Source organism: Anarhichas minor, unplaced genomic scaffold (genome assembly GCF_050575085.1).
Source record: "Anarhichas minor isolate MPS153535 unplaced genomic scaffold, ASM5057508v1 ptg000023l, whole genome shotgun sequence".
Classification (NCBI taxonomy): Eukaryota; Metazoa; Chordata; class Actinopteri; order Perciformes; family Anarhichadidae; genus Anarhichas; species Anarhichas minor.
The window spans coordinates 5,771,999-5,797,112 of NW_027466469.1; the positions used below are offsets into that span (position 1 = coordinate 5,771,999).

The window sequence follows — 25,114 nt, forward strand, 5'->3', positions numbered from 1 at the left end:
GGATGTATTCTTCTTCTGCCTGAACTGGTTAAGATCAGAGGATCAGCTTTCCACAAGGAAAAAAAACAACCTTACAAGCAATCAATTTGTAATTTGGCCCGTTTTGCATTTGGAGCAGATTTGCTCACTCTTAAAAAAATGAATGCAGCAATTTAAATATGCAGAGAGTCAAGTCGGCGAGCGGGGGGGAAAAGGTGAAATATTAATGGCTACATGCTGTTGCAGTGTGATGAGGGATAAATAAACAAACGAGCAACAACTTGTCCTAAAAGAATAGAGTTTTATTAAAGCGTTGTAGCCAAGTAGCATTCAAACACACCGCGCCACAATCAACCCATCGATAATCAATCGGACCCGACCAGTACATTCTTGTGACGATCCACGAGTTAGGAAGAAACCCATCGACTTACATAGAAGGTAACCTATTTAAAATCTAGCATGGGAGGAAGGGGGGGGGGGGGGGGGGGGGCGCATTTCTGCGATCACTAATGAAAGATGCAAAGTCAAAATGTTAAATGATGAGTCTGGTGCAGAAGGAGTACAAGTGTGAAAACAACACTGAAGTCAGTCTCATAAAGGATTCCTGGTTCGACGTCTTGGGTCTGAATTAGAAGCACGAGCGCGGTGATCTCCATCAAAAGCTTTTCAGAAGATTCTTTTTTGGGTGTTTTTTTTCTCAGATATTTGACTAATGCAGAAAACGACAACAGAGAACAACATTGTGTGAACACGCTACTTCCAAGTGGGTAGATAACTTCAAGGTCAGAACAACTCAAACGTGGTTTGTTTTTTTACCATTTACATCTCCGGTGTCAGCCATCCGTTAGTCTGCTAATGGAGACACGGCGCTGTGTGAAGATAGAAGAAAAAGGACGACATGCATAATAACGACACACCTCTGGCATTGTGAACCATGCAGGAGGGGTTTGTGATACTCAAAGGAACCAAGTTGAGTGTCTTGTTCATCGGATTTTTAGGGTCTAGAAATGTTGCTGAATGACTGAAATTACACGGAGCTCATCCGAGCTCCTGGACCGAGTTGCTTCGATTGGACCCGAACACAACACAAAATTGATAACGGATACTACGGCGACGTGGCGCCATGTCAACCTAGAAGAAGGATCAACCTAGAAGAACTCAAATATTTCCAAATGAAAGCTCCTTTAATATTCTCGTGAAAAGGAAAAGCCTCGTTGTCGCAAACATGTAAAAATCTCGGTGATGGAGTGACCAACTCCGTAAAACTAGCAGTGTGCCACGTATCTCATGTGTTTTACTGAGAATTTCATATTTTCTTCTGACAGGAAAAGGTACATTGACTGGAGGCTTTCGAAATGTGCAGATATCCTAATCCTGTTCCACCTTTCATCCTTCACCCTCTCTAGAAAAATAGGCTTACTCTTCTGTTTTTAAGACGGCGGCTTCCAGACCTTCGCCGTCTACGTTTAGTGCATTTAAGTGAGGATTAGCAGTGTGCGTCTTGGAGTCACTGCTAAAGGCACTTTCAGGTTGGATGAGGGCCCCGCGTTCCTCTTTGTTTCCGTTCAGCCGGTCTGGCTCGTCGTCGTCCTCCACGCCATTCTCCGTGGTCGAGCCGCCGCACGGCGCTGGGGAGGATTTCCTCTCCTCTGGCTTCTTTTGCTCCTTCACCGCATCGTGTCCGCACGTAGGAGCAGGCTTATGAGCAGGCTTACTCTGTGGGACAAAGGAGGAAGGATTTTAAAACTGATGCCAAAGACGGTCGGGCTGCAACAGCGACTGCGAGGGTTCTTCTTTAAATCATGTGCAATCTGGAGAAAATCCAGATGTGGGCTGAAAGTCCTGGTGACAAACGAGATGTTAATTATGAGTCAAATAAAAGGGCTTTAAACAGAACAAAGACCGGCTGAGGGGCCGTTTAGTTCCCACGCGTCCTATGCTGAATGCTCAAACAATGGTTATGGGTTCTGTCGTTGCCCTGTGATTAAACAGTGAAAAGAGCAACAGCTGTATTTTGATCTTTGTGAAGCACATGCAGTCCATGTTGAGACCAAATCATATGATTATCTCACATTGTTAAAAAAGCAAAGGGTAGTAGAGGTCTATTCCCCAGTTTTTGAGGAATATACTGTATATTTCACCTCTCTCTGAATAAATCCATTCAATTTAAAACTGCACGGACGTTACGCTTAACGCCGTGGGTCGGGATCGAATAGTTGTTTCCTGCTATATTGTTGCTTTGAATTTCTACTTTAGTACCTTTATATACACCCTAGGGGTGTAACAATACACATATTCGTATTGAACCGTTCGGTACGAGGCTCACGGTTCGGTACGCGTTATGAACCGAACAATACGTTTGAATAATACTCGTGCATTTGGAAGATGCAGAAGCTTAAATTGTGGGAAATATAATGTTCTCTCGGTGGAGCCACTGCGCTCAACCTGGCAACCAACCCAACGTCACAGACAACATGCTGTCTGACACGCCCACCACGGAAGAACAACAATTCTACACACTATGCTAAGCTAGCTTAGCAGGAAAACCAACAGCAGCACACACGCTACAAACTCTCCCCGCAGCGTTTAGGTAGCTCCTCCCTACCGATTCAAACCGGGCTAAAGGTATGTTTACAGCCGCGGATATGAGACGCTGCTCTGTAGTCGGAAACCAGGCTGTACGAACATGCTTCATGCTATTGAGCCCTGTGACACGACTCATTCACCAGCCTATTTCTCCAGATCATAATTCCTGCTTTGTAAAATAAAACAAAATCCCAAACAGAAAATCAAATGTTCGAGCTCTCGCTGTTGCTCTGCCAACAGACGGCCGGACGTCATGGACTACACAAAGCTAGCTGACTGTAACGACACAAATAGGCCGATGTCTTAATCCAGCATCTCAGAAAGCAGCAACAGTGCAGCAGATTTCGGCCTCCTCCAGAGATCAGAGAGAGTGTGACCTTCTTTCACTGAAGCACAACAGTAGCCCACGTGTTAAAGACAAAACAGGAGTTGCTTGCAGCTTCCTGTACACAAATTCATCCCCCATTATTCAAAGTAAAGAAAGAACATACTTTATGATGGCATTTCTGCTTTTTTGCTGTATTGAACCGTACCTAACCGTGGCACCACTGTATCGTAATGAACCATACTGAGAATTCTGTGAACCGTTACACCCCTACTACACACGTTTATAAACTCTCACGCAATTTATGCGGTATAATCCAAGTCATTTATCCAGCCGTATGCTCTCTGCTTCCCAAACATGCACAACTTCACTAAAACATTACTATTTAAAACACTTGGGAGACTGTTTATGCAGAAGTGTTTGAAATGCGAGAAGTTTTCTCCACGAATTCAAGGTAACACGGGGCGAGTGATTGATAACTGGTCATTCTGTAGGTGAAGTATTCCTTTAACGTGACTTGTTGTTGACTAAGCACCCTCCAGTCCAGCAGGGCCTGAACAAGTCTGCCCTTCAAACTAATTTGGTCCGGAGCACAACTTTTGGTGAGACTGCTTTGACATTAGAAATGGACATTGATGATAATTCCTAAAGATTTCAGACACTTACGTGAGCCTTTCACACATGAACATCAACAGCGTCTATGGATTCCATATTTGCAGAGTGAGGTTATTCATTTAGAACGTCAGATGTCTTCAATTGTCTTATTGCTGCTTCGTGTTTTTCAGACTGCGGTGGTTGCACATCCATGTGTGTGATGGCTTTGTTCAGACTAGACAGGGCCGTTATAGAAAGAGCCACAATGCTCAAGTGATATTTGGGAGAACTGAACAGAGCTAAGTGGTGATATCAAGGAAAAAGATGTGTTCTAAGGTCACTAACAGGTGCTAAGGAAGCTAACAATGCTGCACTATTAACTTCTGTCTATTCCATGATGTTCCACAGGGCACAAGCATAGAATGACAACACATTCCGTGCTGTCGAATGAAATATGAGGAGGCCGTGCCGGGCTGATGATTAGTGTAGTTAAAAATCAATCTAAACAACTTTAAATCAGCTCATCTATTGCATTTCCTGGTTTGTTGAATATTGAATGTTGCGTTTAAAAGCGTAATAATTGATTTCCTTGATTCAAAGTTATGTAAAAGTGCTTATTAATTAATGCACTTACCATCTCCGCCAGGCTTATTTGTGACTCTATGCACATGGTCCTCCTGTGGTTGCAGTGATAAAAATTTTTATTTTTTGAAAAACTTGTTTTATTGACTGGTTTATACAGTCATTGACTGCTGACTCGTCACTCCTCTTAACCGGCCATTAGCGGCTGCAAGGTGTCAACAACTGCTTCAGTTGCAAAAATAATTTCCGGTAATCGACTTGGCGGAAAACCAAGAGGCAACCTCCGGGTCTGAAAAGTGAAGCCAATGTAGAAGTGCCTTAAGCCTGCATTCTCTCTAATGTCCATCAGGGGGCGACTCCTCTGGTTGTATAGAAGTCTATGAGAAAATGACTCTACTTCTCTCTTGATTTATTACCTCAGTAAACATTGTAAACATGAGTTTATGGTCTCCATCTCAAATCGTCGATACAGCATGATGCTCATTTAGAGTCAAATAGACCATAAAGCAGGGGATGCTTTAGGGCGGGGCTACTTGTGATAACAGGTCTCCACCACGGGGTTGTCTGGTGTGGGAGTTTTCTGTGTTTTTGTCTTACAACTTTAACCCTTTCACAGTGTGGTTTTAAAATTGGCCAAAAGTTAAATTGGCGATGGCCAAAATGCCAAACTTGAAGCTTCAAATTCATAGTCCACAAACCAATGGGCCATGGTGACTGTGTCCATTTCATATATACAGTCTATGCTAGAAACAAGCCATACCTAAGTCTAGCTCAAAAAGTGATTTTGGTCTCATTTTGACCCGGAGCATTTATTCCACCCACCGTATGTTATGATCCACTAAAGTCAGGCCCAATGCGAGATGAATAAATCTGTGTGGTATTCGCTGCCATCTTAAGTGAGAATAAACTCTTCTTTGTTTGGGAGGTGAGACACACACCTGGTGGAGATCTACTGAGTGCTCTTTTCTGGAGACCGGCATGTTAAGTTGCCGTCACATTTATGTAAAGAAGTGCGTCTCTGAAAGGGGCTTAATTTAGTGTTGATGGGAAAACATAAGCTGCTAGTAGACAAGCATGAAGCCGAATCGGTCTTCGGAATGATGACATGCAACAAGAAAACTCTTTTTTAACCGTGGACTCATCTCTCTGCTTAGTGAACAAACAATCTACTCCAAACTGAAACCCAATGCATCCAGTGACAAGCTGTGAAATACATAAAGACAGAAGGACAAAAGGGAAAACAGTCCCGATCTCTGTGACTCATCCCTCACTCACCAGGTAAGCTATCTGACTCCTGAAGACCCGAGCGTGGTACCTGCCTCCCCGACCGAACGTCCTGATGACGGGCGTGGAAATCACTCCTCTGGGACGACTGCAGAAGACAGAAACGGGTCCACATGGTTTACAAAAAAAAAATCTTCACACAGTACGTCTCGCCTTCTTTCTGTGCCTACCCTCTGTTTGGTCCACCGACAGACACCACCTGCACGGGGAAGCCTCCTCTTCCTCGGGGGCGTCGACTTCCAGCCCACTGGCCCACCACAGTGCCGGCTATCTCCAGCTTCCCACCCTGCGATGACATTTCTTCAAGTCCTTCGAGTCCTTGTAGGAGGGAGGAAAAAACAATAATTCTGAGGTATAAGACTTACCTGACATAATTCATGTCAGGTGCTGCGACATTCTCACCGGTTTAGCTCACTGTACTCACCAGGCACCACTCTGCCTCTCCCCTGAGGGGGCGGCGGGTAGAAGAAGCCCACGGGGGGGTAGAAAGGCATCCCGTGAGGTGGAGGTGGCGGTGGGGGGAACGGAGGAGGATGAGGTGGCCGAGTGAAGTTGAGACCTTCCAGGATGCTCTGACGCATCTTCTCCACCTTGGCAGCCAGCATAACCTGAAGGGAAACAAACCAACACTTGTTAATCTCTATTGTCAACATTTGGATGACTTCAGATACCCAGAAACTACGGCCATTAACAAGCGAGAATTAATTCTTGTTGTGCCCAGTTTTCTTGCTTCTCCAAAATATAACCCAGTGGTGTCCACACCAAAAACCAAGTTTGTAAAATTGGAGGCAACCTGTTGTGTTGGCGACAGGTTTCATTTTCACCTTTATCGTTGCACAACCAAGTTTTTCAAATGCATTCGTTTGAGCATCACAAGTTGAGTGCCATGTAGTTCCATTCAAGCGGCCACCTCCGGTGCTGACGAGTGAAGCCAACGCGGAAGTGCCAAACTCTGCAGCCGAACCCAAAAGTGAATGAATAGGCTCGTTGGAGATGATGCTGCGGCTCTCAGAGGGTTAACAGACTGCTGTGTGCTTTACTGCCAGAGAGGATCTGATGTTCCAGAACAGTAATAGTTGTTTGATCAAATCATTATGGCAGTAAGCCTTGTTTACCTTGCGATATTCGTACTTGTTGTACTGGTGTAAAGATTATTCATGAGCTCGGTGACGACTGGAGCGCAGCAGAAAGAGTGGACGCACCGTGTGTATAGCATAAAACGTTTGGAACGCTGGCTGTTTGAATATGACCCTGCATTATTAACTTCATCAGCGGGCAATCTTCTTCCTCGCCTTTTTGCTGGCACGTGTCCAAACAAGAAAACAAGTCTTATTTTCACATTTTGACTCTCCGACTTGTTTTCTTGTTTCTGCCTCTTTGGATTTAATCCAACAAACAAAGTATCAAAAAGTAGCTGCTTTAGGAAAAGCTCAAACAGAATATAGTCGGCACTGCTCATTTAAGAAAGGCCACTGCAAAAAACGACGGCAATAAATCAAATATGTCTGTTTCTCATGACTAGTGCTAGCGTTAGCATAAGCATCATGACTAAAGCTTGCTAACACCAGCATCTAATTTTGTTCCAGAAACAAACATAGGGTACATCCCAAGTCTCTTAATTGCATCCCCGTTTCCCTCACTTGCATCCTTTCCTTGCATCCCAGTCCCTCCCACCAGGGATGCATGGAGAGACGCAAGGAAACCCTGCTAGGAGAGAGGAAACGAGGAAATATGTTTTAAGATAAATGAGACGTCCTTTCCTCTGAAGTGTCTCGTGAAGCAACGTCTGTTTGATGATGGCGGATCAGCTGATCACAGCTGTGATCAGCTGTCAGTCGCCTTTAACAGCTGGAGAGACTTTTGATAAGTTTGTGTCTGTTCACATGATCACTGTACTTAATAATAGTAACTAATAATACTAATAACTAATAAAGACAGATATCATCACTGCCAGAGTGGAGGTATTTTATCTTTATGTAGTCTGTTACCTCTTTAACAAACTGCATTGAGTATTTATACACAGTCTGTGGTATTTATACTGTGTTCTGTATCCTGTTTATAAGCGCAGGACCGATTTCTACCGAATGCGTTTGTCTTATTTATGATTTATTTGCGTCTGTATGTTTTGAAATTCTGATTGTGACATCATTATTAAATAACCCAGAATATGATTATGGTTTCTCTTGAATACTGGAATTTATTTATTAGGCTCCTTTCAGGTTAAATTGAAATTATATAACTCATTAAACCCGACACTCAGGAATGATCCGCCTCACATGACTGAATGATGATAAATTATGTAAAAGGTGTTTTGTCTCTCCAGCGCTCTCTGACTTTAATTGTATCCATAATAAAGTTATTGAGAAATATATCAGATCATGAAAAGACAATTTCTTTCTAATAAATGAAGAAAGTTGTTTGTGGACCTTGTATTTCAGTTTTTTTATATGAACATATATTTAAACCAGATGGTGAATCAGAAAACTAATTAAATATAAAGCTTGAGTTTAATCTCTGATCCATCTTGAGAAATAAGAGACATCTGTATCCACAGATGTTTGTTTCTGGCAGCTAGTGCTAGCATTAGCATGATTGTCATGACTAATGCTAGCTAACGCAAGCATTTATTTTTGGTCCTGGCTTTCATGTAGCACTGGGATTCGTTTTCTGGCTGCTAGCAAAAAGCTAGCGGTAGCAACATGGTTAACCTCAGCAGCCTGGCTAATGTCCAATGCAAGAAACAACCGTTAGAAACCCAATCACCCGGACCTCAGTGCTGTGGTAAAGGCAGTTCTACTGTGGCTGTGTCGACACGGTGCCCTCACACCGAGGCCTTTGGTCGGAGCACGTTTTGCTGACTTGTGGGCGGTGGGGATGAAGTTACCTGACCATCACAGAGGTCAATGAGCTGGGCCTTCTCCCGGTTGGCCCTGATGAGTTTACTCTGCAGCAGCTTGCCGTCAAAGTACATCCAAGGACAGCAGTGCTCCCAAATAATAGGCTGTCCGCACGCGTCGTTGGCGAACAGGGCCATGTCCACTCCGCTCATGAACAGAGCGGCCAGCTGCACTCCTCGAGGGTCCAGGTTGTCGATCTGGAGAGGAGAAACATCCACATGTGAACTTTCCAGATGAAAGGAAAAAAAAGAAACCCAGTATGTTCCTCTAACAGCCCAACTGAGCATTCACATTGACAGAGTGCAAAGCAAAGCACAGAGTAAGCGAAAGCAGCCCATTCACTCCCGGCTGCCCAAACACAGCGGTGCACAACCTGGACGCTCTGGCACAGCGTAGAGCAGACACGCCGACAGAGATGCACACAGACAGACCACAGGGACCAAAGCGCACAACTCGTGTGGATGGTTTACATTAACAAGAGGGCCAAATAGAAGGGAGCTCTGTCTGAGACATGGGAGTTGATGAACCATCCACACGTGACACGAGAACCCTTCCGAGTCACTCGGAGCATCTCTTTAGCGAAAAAGCTACGGCTTCAGGAACAACGTGCTCGAACAAAACTTTGTTTTGCCCGAGGAGGTTGTTTATAGTCTGCAGAATATGAGGAGTGTCCAGAGAAACAGAACAACATGAACTCCAACAGGAGTCGGCCAATTCTCCAAATGAGGCCGTGGTTACGTTTGTGTGTTCAACGCGACTTTTGAGATCCGATGTGCCGGATCGGACCGCAGCTGTTTTCACATGTGTGAAATGAGACCTGCCTGATCAGAGGCTCAAAGGAGCGGCTGTATAACGGTGGATAAACACACTTCATTTCCTATGACTGTTTCACAATAAAAGCCTCTTATTATTTTAATTATTTATATTCCTTCCTGGAGTATTGATTGAAGAATCACCGATAACACAGTTCTGCTAATTTAGTGATAAACACATTTTCCTACTGATGCTTCACACTAAAATCCCCCATTATTTTGTAATTCTAAAGCTTTTACTTTGAAGAAACTAAAATCTGGAAATGTTGCATCATCATCAGCGGTAACTTAGCAGGCCTCAGCTGTGCTTCAGCCTTGGTTTTTTTTTTTTGGGGGGGGGGGGGGGGGATATTGTAGACCTACGTTTGATAAACTGTCTGGATTGTGTCCACACCCCACTGAGATCAGAACTCAAAGACCGCCAGGCCACCTCGGCATGTGGTCTGGGTGATCGGATGGTTCAGACTCGACAGGTAAAGCGTCCTGGTGTGATCGGATGACAAAAAGACAAGTGGAACCACGGCCTACCTGACAGTTACAGCTGTTAAATAGATACAGATCAATTGGAAACCTTTGACAGGACGGCTTATTACGGACAGGACTTTCATGACGCTGCGTGCGTTTCTCAGACACTCCCCATACAATAAACGCTACACAATCACCTTCAGGTCCTGCAGCTGGTCAGGCTCGTAAAGTTTAGGAGAAAGTGCTTGGGCTAGGAAAGCGTCAAGTTCGTTACGACGCAAAATTCTTACTCCTGGCCAATGTAACATAAACCTGAAGCAAAACACAGAAGGTTAACAGCGTTACAAATACCAAAGGACTGTGTTCAGAACGCCTCGCTCCCTTCCATATTACTTCACACTGGACTTCACACCGGAACAGTGAAACAGACGCACTTGGTCCGTCTACTCACCGCAGCACACAGCAGAGCACCAAGAGGGGCGTGGGGACGCTGGCGGGGTTCAGCATGGCCGGCGTGTCGGAGCGCATGCAGGCCAGGAAGGCTCTCATCCTGCGGTTCTTGTCCTCCACAGCCTTCCCCAACCACAGCTTCTTGAGGTTGGGACAGGTCCACTCCCTGAAGGGCAGCGCCTCCACCAGCTCTGGAGTGTGGGGAGACTTGCCTTTGTAGGCGGCCCACTCTTTGACCATGACATGTGGATCTGGGGGGGGGGGGGATAACAAGAGATCAGGCAGGAACGCTCCATCATGGCAAAAATCATTATCACTGTCATTACGGTCAATGTTAAGATCATGATCATTTAACGCTATTACTTTGGAAACATAATGTATGTTATTAAACTTAAATATATAGAATTTGAACAATGGATCTTCTTGAACTTTAAATATAATAATTATATTAATATTAAAAAATTTGAGCTGCACTAAAAAGTCAATTAATCAATTAGTTGATCAACATCAAATCAAATAGAAACAATTTTCAGAATGAATTACTGATCGTATGTCGAGCTGAAATGAGGATGTGCTGCTAGTTGTTGGTTTATATCATTGTAAACTGAATATCTTGGGTTGATGGACTGTTGGTCACATCATTTGAAGTCATAGTTTGGAAATTATGACAGACATGTTTCCATATTAGAAATACAGGCCCAGAAACCTCGATACTGCAGGACTCACATTCGGGGGGGCAGTGGTTCCTCATGGCGAGCCTCTCGGCCTTCAGCCTGGCCTCGGCCAGGCTGAAGAGCACCCCGTAAACATACTGGCGGATGGGCCGAAACAGCTGCACCGCTGAAGGCAGGTCTTTGTTGGCTTCATCTTCGATGGTGACAGACAGCTTGATCTCTCCCTGCAAAGAAACCCAGTTATCTAAACGCTGCACAACGTCTGTGTACACGGAGCACCGATTTGACTAGAAAGGTCAATACTTTCTCTGGTTGCCTGTTCCTTTAGTTGAATACAAAAAGACCAGTGTTACAAAATAAAAGCTATGAGCAGCTTCAAACCCAAAACATGAATCAGAGTGAGACCAGAGTCGGACCCCCCTGACCTTGGTCAGAGCGTGGTAGATGTAGGGGTACATGAGGCCCTTCTGGTGTCTGTGCTCGGCCACCCGCAGGACCTCGGGGGCCACGGCGGGGAGGGCCGGGATGGTGACGTCCATGTGGTTCCTGGTGGGCATGGAGAGCAGCGAGGGGATCTGGGCTCTCAGGCCGCGGAGATCCGCAGCGGGGGTCACGCAGAGGTCGGCCTGAGGACAGAGGGGACACAGTGATGTCACATCTGTCGCCTGCTGACACTTGTAATCAGTGTTCCTGACGCTCCACTCACGTCAGTCAGGTCCCCCGGGTCTCCCTCTGGTCCGTTTCTCTCCCATCCTCCCCTATGGGCACTAACATGACTGAAGACACAGCAAACATGATCAGTGCCACCGTTTCATATCAACAGAGAAGATTAGACAGTCTTTCATTTGAAAAGAACTGCTGGATGTGAGGCAGCTGTTCTGTAGAGATCTACCTTTGTCTACAATCTAAAAAGACAAGAGAACATCCACTGATCATGACATCTAACATTAAAGAGACAGTGGCCTTATCTTCATCCACAGCAGGCAGGGAAATGATTCCAACATGCTAAACACAGGTGGGTAAACGCACCACCCTCCACCCCATCAAGCTCTGAGCAGAAGATGTCTAGAGCAGAGCAGTGTCGGCGTTTGTCGTGACTGTAACATTAGAACAACCTGTTACGGATTTCAAATGTTGTGTTGCACATTATTTCAAATGAGGAAGGGAGGGCAATGGCAACGGCAACTTGCTCCGCCAAAAAAAAAAAAAAAAAAAAAAAAAAAAAAAAAAAAAGAGCATTTAGAAGACTACATGCTTGAAAAGTAAAAACTAAATCTGGAGGTGTGGTGTTAGAAGTGAGTTTACCAGACCTCTGCTGCAGGCTACATTAGCTGCTACTAGCATAAAGGTGTGACAGATGTTTTTGCGCGGAGTGATTGCATCCAAAGTTACAAACTAAATGTGCTTCAGGTAAGAGCACTCCAATTGGCTGCAGAGGGAGAATATTCACAACGCAAGGTGAAATATCCACTACGCGTTTGGTCTGAACAGGACGGGTCCATTGTTATTTCTAGTTTTTACATCATTATGTGTCTTCCCAGAGGTGTTCCTTATGTATTCAGATCCAAACATTAGCGTTCTGTGTGAAAGTGCTCATGACAAACACAATAGAAAAATGTTATTGACGTGGGAATGAATCGCACAGAAAAACATGGGCAGTGTGTGAAGCCTTAACAGCTGAAGAGTTTCAGTAACAGAGAGGAAAGTGTTGCGTCCGACTCACTTGGTATTTGTGCCCGAGCTCTCCTCGTCCTCCTCGGAGAACGAGGAGGCGTTGAAGAGAGCGGCGTGGTCGTGGGGGTTGATGGGAGACGACCTCTCATACAGCGGCATGTGCTTCCCTTCGGGAGGAATGTCGCCGAAGCCGTTCTGCCGCGGGGGGCCCTTCTCCACAGGGTCCGGAGCCAGGCCGCGCTCCACCACGGGGTCCGGGTGCTGGACCTGAAACGTGGAGCACACGTTCTCGTGAAGCACCTGCGGGATCGGAATCGTTAAGCTCAGAGTGTGTTTCACAGTCTTACCCCGGGTTTCACGGGCAGAGGCACGTGTGGAATGGGGGGCATTTTTGGAAGCGGCCCTGCAGCGGAGACTCCCATTGGTTTAGGTCTGACTGTGACACAGACACACAGGAAACATGTCAGCATACAGACTCGAGAGGAAAAGGACCTTTCTGGAGTTTGGGATTTAAAGAAATGTGGGGGTTCATTTAAAAGGAAAAATAAAATGTTCATTTAAATAAATATAATTTTCACAACATATTTAAAATAGCCCGATGTTAAATCTGTAAATCTGATAATGATATATCGCTCATTTAGTTTAATTTTTTGTGTGTTCTTTTTCCATTAAAACTATCTTGATACAGATGTTTTCGATCTGTTTTACTGGACACAGACTAAGGGACGAGGACCGAAACCCGCTATTAAAGGGGAATCGGTTCTAAATGATTAAAGACCCGAGTACTGATAGGCTCCGACGATATCGGTTCATTCATTAGTAGTTAACGGGTTTGGTGTAATTTATAATCACACATCTCCTCTGCTCTGTGTCGAGGCTGAGCTCCTCCAAACACGCACAAGAACAGATTAGCATCAACAATAGTAAGCTTCTTTTAAATGTAAAGCACTTCAACAGTCTGCAGCCACAGTTCATAAAGTAAGAAAGCTGTAAACTATTCAGGACTCAGCGATATGAGAAGATGATCTCAGTGGGCTAGTTTTTAGAGCAATATTGAGATACAAGTATGATATTTCATTATCTTCTGTATTATTCACTAAACACAAGCAACACATCATTCTGTAGTTTCACCAACACAACACTGGAGTCAGTCAACATATAAACCGCTCATTATGGAGACATGAGATGAATAACATGAATCTTTAATGAGCTGCTGAAACGTAAAACATCTTTACTCACAGTGGAATGTTACAACTTGTTAACATGTAATTAAATCATCATGACATAAATGTGTAAAAAGAACACCAAGCCTGGTGTAAAATGAGTCCAACTGATCTCCAGTCAGTGTCAGTTTCACACAGACTAAAGTACAGACAGACTGTGTCTCTACCTCAGGTGGTTAAGTGTTGTTAAGTGTTCCTGCTGCAGCGTGGAGACTTTACTGATGCGTGAAAAAATAAATAAAATAAGTCGCAGCTTTTGCGATCTGAAAATTGCGCTCCATTCCATCTCCATGTCAGTTTGAATGGGATGAAGCTATTAAGCAGGTATCTGATGTATCCGTTTCTGATCCATCATTCAGCTAACTCCTGTACTAGCCAGGTCAACAAAGACCAAATCTGACAGCTACTCCGCATAGAAACAAACACCTGCAACATAATTCAGGGCCGTGGGGCATCATTAGACAGAGACCCACCTAGCTGTGGAGGGGGGTGGGGGGGGCTGCTGGCCACCGAGTAGTACTCCACTGCCTTGTTGAAGCGGAGGACTTTGTCATCGGTGCACGACTAAAAGAAAAACAGTAGATCAGATGAACACACGCAGCAGCCGGAGGACACCACAGAAGAAGAAAACTCCTCCTTTAACGATTACTTAAGAAGGTGTAATGTGTGGCCACATGCTCTAAAGAAATCTCTACTACCGAGTCCATACCATCGAAATGTACAGTTATAAAAAGATTTAAAAAAGCCAACTACTACGTAACAGCTGCTAAAGAATTCGCAATGCTGTGTTTACTGTGACAATAACCGGAGGCTGTAGGGTTGGTGTAAATATATGTATAATATGTTTAATGATAAAATAACTTGTATCTTTGTTCCGTCAGGAGACTACTTTGCCATAGAGCGATATGGATCATCGAGATAGATAGATAGATAGATAGATAGATAGATTGATTAAATTCTTGCTAAATAAAAAGTATCTTATTTCATTAGGAACTTGAGGGGAAAATAATCAGATTTTCTGAGAAAGAGTGTTTGTTATTCTCTTCTACGTTTTCGTCCTCTCATGTTGGACTGAGGACAGACTGGACGCTGCAGAGACTCACTATCGTTCCAGTGGTAGAACAGGACAGGAGGCTGCTTAGCGTGCTCGTTTCAGTACATATCTCTAAAGTCAACACTGTAATCGCTTCACATTCTGGTGATAATGTTTGTTCACTGTTTGAATGTAACAACACATACATTGCACATTTAACTTATGGACAGAGTTGCTATTTTCTGTTTCTGTCCATTCAAATCCTCTTTTTTGGTTTTGGATGGCTTAAAAAGCAGAAGTGCTCTGAATGTTTTATGACCAAATAGAAACTTTGCTTTTTCATACAATCCTTCAACCAAATGACCCTCACATCAGTCGGTACACAACCGTTCCCTGTTCTCATGTCTGCTGGTGATTCACTTTTGCTCCTTCTATTCCAGGGCACACTAATTACATTTACAGGATGTGTTGTCGAAACTGTTTTTAGGACAATGTGCTGCGAAACAGAAAACAAATCTAAAGACATTTAAGGTGGTTCAAAAACAAAAATGAGAAGAGGAAACGGTGACTGTGGTATAATGCACGATTCTATCCTGAACAGTGGGATCAGAACATTTCTCACTTCAACAATTCACTGAAATGACGGAGGGTGCAAAAATGCTGTTACTGAAAAAAAGTTTAAATAAACCTTCCATTGTAGAATTTATATTTCATACCAAACGGTGTATATTATGAAGCAAGGCCAGAGAACTAAAGCAAAGGGCAGGACTCTCACTTGAGTCACAGGAGCTTTGAAGTATAACAATTAAGTTTCATAGCAGATAAAATATGTCAAAAAAAAAAAAGAAAAAAAAAAAATATTTGAATCCAACCTTGTGTTGATCTTTTCTTTCTCATTGTGTTACATAACTCTGCAGCGCTGTAAAGCTATAAATCTATATTCAGCTCATTATGAATGTTTCAGTGGGATCCTGCTCACAGCTTTGAACCAAAAACCCGTTTGATTGTGAATATTCATTTGACAACATGTGCGCGATCTGCCCGCATCTTATCCATCCGTCCAAACGCAACGCCACATCGGCTACCTCTCATACCTGGGAATGCTTGAAGATTTCCTTAGCAACGGCCTCCAGGTCGGCGATGTCCGGAATGTTGCGGACGTAGTCGGCCACAGCCTTGATTACAACATCGCAGGGTGGGAGCACCAGCTGGTGGGCACGCACCTGAGGAACCATCACAGGTAGACCACTCAAGTCTTACAGGGAGAACTAGAATTAGCTGCAGTTTACATCCATGTCTGTCCAAAATCACTTCAGCATATTATCCTATTAAGACATTTGTGTGAAACTGTCATAATTCGCATATGAATTCTTGAGTTATGGCCAAAAATTACAACAAAAAAAGCCACAAAAACAAAAAGAGGGATTCTGCTAGATATTACCAGGCGGCAAGATCCTGTTCTGCCGAGTGAAGCCAATGAGGAAGTGCCTTAAACCTGCATTCTCTCTAATGTCCATCAGGGGGCGACTCCTCTGGTTGTATAGAAGTCTATGAGAAAATGACTCTACTTCTCTCTTGATTTATTACCTCAGTAAACATTGTAAACATGAGTTTATGGTCTCAATCTCTAGTTTAAGTCTTCTTCAATACAGCATGATTCTCATTTAGTAAATGATGGTCCATTTAGAGTCAAGTAGACCATAAAGCAGAGTACCAAGTGTTCTGCCAGCGAGCCACTGTTTTGCTTTTCTCTCGTGTTACTTTCCAGATATCAGTGAGCATACAAGTCCACACTTGTCTTGGCCGGTGTGTTTGGCCAAATTACAGAAATTGAACAGCAATACATTCATTGCCTTGGCCCTTACACACTGAAGGAGATTGATGGGTAAACAACTGTCCAGGTGACGGCAGCTGCAGAACGAGACACTTCATTTCAGCGATATCAAGATGGCAGCAGTTTTGGTTACCAATATTTGCAGTGTCCATGTGATAAAAACATATTTTTATTTGTTGAAGATGAGATTTTTTTGTCCCAGGTTGAATAAAGACTACAGCAACCAATAAAATGAGATTTATTGTAGTGTAAATATGCATTTGTTTGGTTATCTTTTCAAATATATGTATACATAGAGTGGTTCTTTTTTTAAATTCCATGCTATTTTAAAGATAAAATGACAATATAATACACCATATTTGGGGAAAATTGCATGCTACATTTTTTATCTTTATTACTTTCTGAAAGATTGACTGGGTGCCACTGATGGGAGCCAAGAAAAGAGTAGAAAGCAGTGAAGACATGCAAGTAGTCCGTCAGTCCTGTTGAGCGTCATGCAGCAGTGGACCCTCAGTATGGAGGGTAGTTAGCCTCAGTCGGGCTGCACACGTGAACCAGATGGCTTTCTGTTTAATCAGAGCCAGTCAATGGAAAACTAACAGCTGAACCATTTACACACTGTGTGGCACTGCTGTCATGCAACTGTTTGAGCCAACCATTCACCAACCCATCACTATCCTATTTCTGTATCCAGTATTGCATCGGCCATGCATGAACACTGAGCCAAACCGCTACGTCCTGCTGGAAGCTGGAGGTTAAGCTAACAGCGTTCTCCGCATTTACAACTTTTGGCAATACAGCGGTGCTAAAATTCAGTCTTCTTTTCCAGAAAGATCCTTAACGGTTTCTGAATGATTTGCTGTCAAACCTGCAGAGGAGGCAACAAATCACTGTTTTGCAAGCTACAAGTATTTCTCAAGTCTTTGCACTCAAGTCCCAAGTCAAGACCATCAAGTCAGAACAGGCAAGTCCCGAGTCCAGGCTGACATGTCCCAAGTTAAGTAGCAAGTCAAGGCTGACAAGTCCCAAGTCAAGACTGGCAAGTAGCAAGTCAAGTCCCAAGTCAAGACTGGCAAGTAGCAAGTCCCAAGTCAAGACTGGCAAGTTTTAAATCAAGTCCCAAGTCAAGACTGGCAAGTTTTAAATCAAGTCCCAAGTCAAGACTGGCAAGTTTTAAATCAAGTCCCAAGTCAAGACTGGCAAGTAGCAAGTCCTTTTTTTTGTTTCTAGAACTAAACAAGTCCAAATGCACTTTTCACCATATGTAATGCCATTAGTGTCTGTCTGGAATTTTGGACCAACACATTTTGCAGACTGCAATTTGTTTAAGTTGACAACCGCATATTTTTTGTATGTGAATCAAATTATCTTTGGTAATGCTCAGTAATATTACATGAGTTCTTTATGTTTCTCTACTGCAACTTCATTGGATGCTAATGGGTTTGGTTCAAAGTGGATCTGGGGAAATAAGTGTTGACTTCTGGGAACCTGGCGTTAGCCTCATGCTTCTTATTAGCCTGCCAATACAAATAATCTGTCCAGCTACACAAGGAATTGTAAAATAGACTAACATTATGTTCGCTGGCTATAGTTACTTTCAGTGTTGTCATCAAGTGACGTTCAATGACAAAAATAAAATGCAAATTGTTTAAATAATGGTTTAAAACTAAATAAGTTGACCATAATGAGTTTTTCAATTTGAACAACTGTCTTCATTACACTCTATACCCTGATGAAGACTATCCGTGATTTAATGTTTTTCAGACTGCCAACTACTACCAAGAACCTTCAAAGTAAGCTGGACAGTCTCTTTTCTATTTGTTACTCAACATTTCTTCTCTCTTCTACTCTCCAACACCTGTTCACCTGTCTGCTCTGAGCCCAATCTCTCTCTCTCTCTCAAAGCAGCTACACTACACCTGTTTCACAGTTTGTTGTGTATATCTGGTCAGATTATTTGAGTTTGCAGTTTTCCCATTGTCCTGTGAGCCTCTTGAAGGACAGTTCTGTATTTGGTTGGGTTTTCTGTACTTGTTGTGAAATTTGTGAGGATGTCTTCTGCATTTGCTTGTGTTTTGTCCATTTGTTTTCCTAATTCGTAGTGTGTTGAGCTCTCATGGCCACCGCAGAAAAGCCTATAACCTACATCTTATTTAAGGGTGCTCAATTTGAAGTTTAGAGCACATCTTTGTCTCCACACGGCTCTCAACGAGGTGGGGGCTGAGCTGGTGGCTAGCAGCTAATGGTGCTAGCAGCTAAGGGTGCTTACGGCGCTAACAACAGCAACAGTGCCGACAGAGCTGCGCAACAACTCCGTGGGAACAGCTTTATGAGCCGTCATTTGGATGCAGTGCAGAGCGGCGGCCATTAGCTATAGTCAGTAGGGCACACTCACATGCACCAACAGTCGCAGCTATGTAAACAAAGCACAGAGAAGTTCAGATTACAACACACTCAAAGGGAGAGTGACATCATTCTCTGATCAGATAACACATTACTCCACTATATCTTTACGTAGACAATGGATGTTTGATGCTATATTACTTCTCTGAATATTGTATATATAACCTTTAAATACTGCAGTCAGATGGCATTTTAAGGGAAGAGTATGAGAGTTTGGCGACCTGGACAATGGTGTGGTAGCGACCTGTCAATCACAGTAGCCCCGCCCTAAAGCATACTCTGCTTTATGGTCTATTTGACTCTAAATGGACCATAATTTACTAAATGAACATCATGCTGTATTGAAGAAGACTTGAAACTAGACAATGTTTACTGAGGTAATAAATCAAGAGAGAAGTAGAGTCATTTTCTCATAGACTTCTATACAACCAGAGGAGTCGCCCCCTGATGGCCATTAGAGAGAATGCAGGTTTAAGGCTCTTCTGCATTGACTTCACTCTTCAGAACCGGGAGGTTGCCGCCTGGCTGAAACACTGTCCCACTGTTACTGTCATTCACTTACAAAGCTCACAGTACAGTAACACACCAGATGACCAGCCCAGTGATGATGAAGAGAGAAATACCCATTCAAATCTTTACCTTCAAAGATGCTAATGGATGCTCTGGACCGAGTAAGCTCCAGTGAAAGGCAGCCAAGTCTTCATCAGGCAGTATGTGATTTCCTAGAAAAAACATGCAGCAGCATAGTTGTGTTAGTCAGCCTGATTTTAAACTAGCACCTCCATGTATATTCTGTCCAGCAGTGTCACACCAACCTAGGAGCGATGCGAAAAGGACAAAGCGGTTTGGGTTGAGATCGAGCTGTCGGGCCACCTCGTGCATCAGGTACCGGCTGGTGGTGAGGCTCTTGCCGTTGCGGCTCAGCTTGAGGGCGTGGGCGCTAAAGTAGCACGGGATGTTGCACAGGGCGTAGTCCGAGTCGTAGGCCACCAGGCCGTGGAAGCCGCTCTCCCTGCATAAGGCCATCACTTCCAGGTGGTGGTCCTCCATGCTCTGGACAACCTGAGGAGTGGCCACGACAAGAATTGGGCCTGAAGATGATTAAACCTCAAAATAAACCGCTTACATAGACGTGGTGTATTAGCCACTTGAGAGAAGGCTACAGGAACAGGACCGCAAACCAGGGGCGGTTTGGTTTGAGCTGCTCTCAGTGAATGAGCGGTTGATGGATGGAAAGAGAGATAATTAATAAGCTATGTATCTAAAACGTTACCGAAGAACTTATGCAGCATAATATGGATACTGACAGCAAATATAGAATTTAACACACAACACAATTTAAAACACTTCCGCATTAACAGTCTCACACTTGTGTAGGTGCGCTACTTTCCGCACGAGTCCTTAGTGTAAACAAAAGTAAGGTTTTGGTGGAGATGCATGCGTTTGGTCAGTAGGGAGACACCCTGTTTACGTCAATGCATCAAGACTTTTCTCCCTTTTTTCACCATGGAGGCACGAGAGAAAAACAAGAGTTTCTTCAAGAATTCAGGGGCGAGTAGTTGTTCTGCAAACCGTCACATTGTGAGTGAAGTATTGCTTTAATAAGGTCAGTATCGACCCTGTACCAACACGGCAAACAGGAGCATCCCTGATCTCTTCCCATGCAAAGGTGTGTGATTGTTCTATAGGTATAGATTGCTCTATAATGCTCCGTGCAGAAAGAGAGGCAGCGTTACTGTTCTATAGAGGTAATCCACTAAAAATAGGAATTTCTGTATTTTGTAGTGTTCCTGCATAGCTAACATTTAGGGGCTGTCAATTAATCTGCTGTTTTTTATGCTGCATTAATCATTTTGGTGTAAAAATGTCCAAAAAAAAATTGTGAAAAGATAAACATTACAATTTCTCACAGCTAAAGGAGACTTTTTCTAAATGACTGGTATTGTCCAACAAGCCCAAAAGATAAACTCATAGAAAGCTAAGAAAACCAGCTGAAGCTAATCACAATCAGAATCGAAGGGGGGGGGGGGGGGGGGGGTACTAGCATGATTAGGTGGACTTCCTCTTTCTTTCAAACTCCCCTGCTGGCTCTCTGACACTGATACAGGTCAGTGAGTCAGTAGTTTCCTGGCCTGTGATTAATGATCAAACCCATTACAGTGTTGATCCCCTGCACTCAGTCTGAGGTAAGGTCACTAAATGTATTCAAAAGCAGGCCACCGACTCCACTGCTAACACTTCATAGCGGCACACTGATTCACAGAGCCGGGGCAGGAAACTGCTCTTATCATGGGTGAAGTTGGCACTGATGACCTGGTGGGTAAGCTAGCAGGCTAACAAGGAAGCCGGCTAACGTACGCCGGCGGCGGTCCGGAGTGGCTCCGCTCAACAGGCGTCGCCAGGCCGAGTTATCACTCACCCCGACGCGGAACCTGAGGAGCGCCAGTCGGATGCAGTGGGCCATGCACACGGGAGGAAGGAACCAGACTTTGGGTGGCGGGGTGCCCTTGTTCTGAACGTGGCTGATGATCTGCTGGGCGGTCTGCCTCTCGTTCACCTGCCGCTTGACCCACTCGTGAAGGCGGCCTTTATCCAGGGCGCCATTGAAGCACACCAGGAGCTCAATGTTGCCGTGGAAGCAGGCCTTGGAGAGGGCGGCCAGGTAGCCCAGCATGTGGTTCCACTGGCCGCCGCTGACCCAGTCGGTGTAGAAGCCTCCGTAGAGCCGGTGGAGGCAGTTCTCGGCGTCCACCAGCAGTCTCAGCGGACTGTGAGGTGGTCTCTGCTGGCCGCCTACAACAACACTCCCGAGGGCAAGCTTCTGGAGGTCCACCGGCACCACAGCGCTGGGAAAGTGCTTTTCAATGTACTCTTGGAAACCCTGGACACCCATGCTGAGCGTCTGGTAGAGGAAAACCTGGAATCGAAATACCGGAGGAAATTAAACCGAAGTGGGTTGCAGTCAGTGCGCCTCACCCCCCGACAGTGACTGACAGCCGGCTTGTAGCTGCGAATATTGGAGGAGTTGAAATAATTTCGAAAGAAACCAAGTAAGGGTGCTATTTAAGCATCGTCAGTTTTTTGGGTGAGTTGTTTTGTTTTTGGTCCATGGCTGCTTGCTGCCATGTGTTGTTTCATGGAGCCATGGCAGAGGTTGTGAGTCTGTCCGGAGAGAGGAACACATGACGACATGACGTACAGGCACGTACAGAGGCACACGAGGAACACAAGAGAGTTCACTGCTGCGTACTTCCGCAGTTCATTTCACGCAACGAAGGCAAAAGCTTCGTTGCACTGCTTTGTCAGTTAAGAGACAATAATAATTTTCTAGAAAAATAAATCATATCATAATTGTCAATGGATATTGACTTTGACGAAGAAAAAAACGTTTTGTTTTCTGATTTATACAACGGCGCTACGCAGACAACTTTAGTTAACTCCCGTTCATTTATTTTTTAATTCAATGTTTTTACCATTACACATTGTGTATGATGACTATATGCACACAGTAGCAAGGATCACAAACATGTACAATATGGATACGCACAAGGCTAAAACAAATAGACTAAAATAAACAAAGTAGAAGGACACAGCTGGAACTTTTAGGGACATTTTTAATTTTTGATCAAAGTATCACAATAGCTTTTAATTTTTACTTTAATAAATATGATGGGAAACACCTTATGACATCATTTGTGGGTGTGGCTAAAAATGCATAGTACTGTAACTATTTAACAACGTTTGAGAAGCCAGCGGAACTGGGGTTTCTAAAGGCTGGATGTGAACTATCTTGACAAGTTTGAATCTTTGTGATTTAGGGTTCTGTGTGTGTGTGTGTGTGTGTGTGTGTGTGTGTGTGTGTGTGTGTGTGTGTGTGTGTTTCTTCTCTTTCTCTCTCTCTCCCCTGTATTCTCTCCAGCTGCTAATGGGATGATTGGTTTCCACCTGTGAGGTCCAGTCATACTGCTCATTGGTTCCCACAGACTTCCAGCTGGCCAATCATCAGTCGGGACCCTCTATTAAAGGAGCAAACCTGAGAAAGTCCTCTTTTTTTTTTACAGGAAATAAACTGAGAGCATACTGTATGAAGTTAACAAATTATTAATTAAATTGTTTTGAGGTGTCTTTCAGGATTGGAAGCTGATTTAGCCTCTTTATGATATTTATTATATGCATATTTAAGTGTTCTTAATAAGATCAAGATTTGACTTTGGGAGTGTTTGTTACTGATCAGCAGCTAAATGTGTGCTAGCAGCTGTATGTTCTGTAAGCTCTGGCTCTAAGAGTACGTTTATAGAGCAGCTAGGACTTTGTGTGCTCTCCAAGCTGAGGCAGGTGAAATAACGTGGTGACGGAGATAGCCGTCCATCAAAAAAGGATGGAGCAGACATGTTGGGAGAAGGAGAAGACACAAACAGGAAGTGCAACTGCTGTGTTATATCGCTTCAGGGTCCTTGAAGCGAACAAATCCTGGAGTGACGGCAGATTGCAGCCAGTCACCCTCTCAGCAGAGCAAATGATGCGCTGCAGCCTGCCCTTGTCCTTGGCAGTGGCTGCAGCGTACCAGACCGTGATGGAGGAGCAGAGGATGGACTCAACTATGGCAGTGTAGAAGTGCACCATCATTGTCTTTGGCAGGTTGAATTTCTTCAGCTGCCTCAGGAAGTACATCCTCTGCTGAGCCTTCTTTGTGATGGAGCTGATGTTCAGCTCCCACTTAAGGGTCCTGGGTTATGATGGAGCCCAGGAAGCGGAAGGACTCTACAGCGTCGACGGGGGAGTCACACAGGGTGATAGGGGCTGGTATTGTTGCATTCTTCCAGAAATCCAGAACTATCTCCCCTGTCTTTAGAGCGTTGAGCTCTAAGTTGTTCAGACCAGATGGTCAATCTCCCACCTAGGCGGACTCATCCCCACCAAAGATGAGTCCAATGAGGGTGGTGTCATCCGAAAACTGCAGGGGCTACCATCACCTGCAGCCATCAACCTCTGCCATCAACAGTCGTTTGTGTCCACAAGAGTTCACATAAAAGAGACATATTCATATTAGAGATCATAGTCAGTTTCTTTATGCTTTTAACTTCAGTTTGCCAGCAGATATATTTACTTACTTTTTACTTTTTGATAAATGATTATTTATTGGTTAAAATGTTTCTCAATACAAAATAAATCATGTCTGCACTTAGAAATGTTAGTAGTCATTAATAAACGGTCTTGAGTTTCTCAATTTCAAATAAGCCATCAATAAAAGCCTGTCAGTCAACCAGAATAATATTTAAGAATTTATTAATAAAGAATTCTGTAACCCATTATATGAAGGTCATGTCTATAATGCTGAATAAGCACAATCTTAACACATAATGTATCTATAAAGCTTCATAACAAGGCATCCTATAGGAGAATCTCATCACACGTGTCTCCTGCATTAACTTGACACCAAATCTGAAGAAACTAGAATGTCTTTAAGATGTTTTTCTTTCTGGCTGGTTTCAGTAAAGATTCTGGATCTTTCTCTGGTCTTGTTGTAAGAACAATCAGTTTGTTGAGACGGAAACTTGTCTGTTTGGAGCTCTCTCTTTTTTAAGATCCTCTGATTTTATAAAATAAGTCTCTTTCAATTCTTCACAATGTGTAGTTGTCTTAAATGAAGACCTTCTTTCAGTGGTCTTGGATTCAAACTGCTTGCAGTCATCAGAGTGTTCCTGTCAGTGGGTTTAGTGGGAATACTTGTTTGTAGTTTTTTCAGCATTTTTGATTGATCCAGAAGTGAAATTTGTGTCAAAAGGGAGAGTTGGCGTCAAACTGTTCAAATACATTTTGAATTCTTCCAGCTTTTCTAACTCACCACTGAACTCAAGACAAATATCATCAACATGTCAGCCCCAAACTGTGATGTGCTGACCAGTGGTTATTGTGTTAAATACAATCCATTTAAAAAAAAGACTCATCAAGATTAAAGTAAATCTCAGACAACATTTGGTTCACATCAATGGACAGAAAGTATGTGAAAGCATTCACATTGTCCTCATGAGGAACAGAATGAATCCACATCTCTGGTTACTAGTAAATCCTTCTCATCAACAATGAGAGCTCTGCTCTTCAGCAGCATGTCAGTGTGTCTTGTATGTAGGAGGGTAAAGCGTTCAGCAGCTTCTTCATGTGTGAGTCCACAAACATTTGATATGAATCCTCATATGTTAAATTCAACTGTTACTAGTTAGTTTGGATACAACTTTATTTTATTTTATTTCAACCACAAGATGGCGCCATGACATGTAAAGCACACACAGGTGACACAT

The 25,114-nt window shown here is 43.7% G+C and overlaps 1 protein-coding gene and 1 long non-coding RNA gene across 3 annotated transcripts; one reads left to right on the plus strand and one right to left on the minus strand.

Annotated features, from left to right (window-relative positions):
* Nucleotides 1-260: 260 nt before the first annotated feature.
* Nucleotides 261-22,007, minus strand: LOC142955224 (constitutive coactivator of PPAR-gamma-like protein 1). Of its 2 annotated transcripts, XM_076096685.1 has the most exons (17): nt 21,235-22,002; nt 19,631-19,877; nt 19,455-19,537; nt 15,673-15,801; nt 14,019-14,109; nt 12,670-12,758; nt 12,372-12,589; nt 11,355-11,424; nt 11,074-11,274; nt 10,701-10,872; nt 9,976-10,225; nt 9,722-9,836; nt 8,235-8,444; nt 5,775-5,958; nt 5,521-5,668; nt 5,342-5,438; nt 261-1,695 (listed from the first exon to the last, which is right to left on the minus strand). In XM_076096685.1, exons 1-17 carry the CDS (start codon nt 21,706-21,708, stop codon nt 1,396-1,398), a joined length of 3,078 nt encoding a protein of 1,025 aa, XP_075952800.1. In that variant the 5' UTR covers nt 21,709-22,002; the 3' UTR covers nt 261-1,395. The 2 variants fall into 2 exon arrangements, 1 of the variants encoding a protein (XP_075952800.1); XR_012955820.1 differs by lacking the exons at nt 261-1,695; nt 5,342-5,438; nt 5,521-5,668 and having other exon boundaries at nt 5,822-5,958; nt 8,120-8,444; nt 21,235-22,007.
* On the plus strand, nt 20,961-24,087 carry LOC142955225 (uncharacterized). Its single transcript, XR_012955821.1, has 2 exons — nt 20,961-22,016; nt 22,735-24,087. It is a non-coding gene; the product is annotated as an uncharacterized LOC142955225 (long non-coding RNA).
* The last annotated feature ends 1,027 nt before the right edge of the window (nt 24,088-25,114 follow it).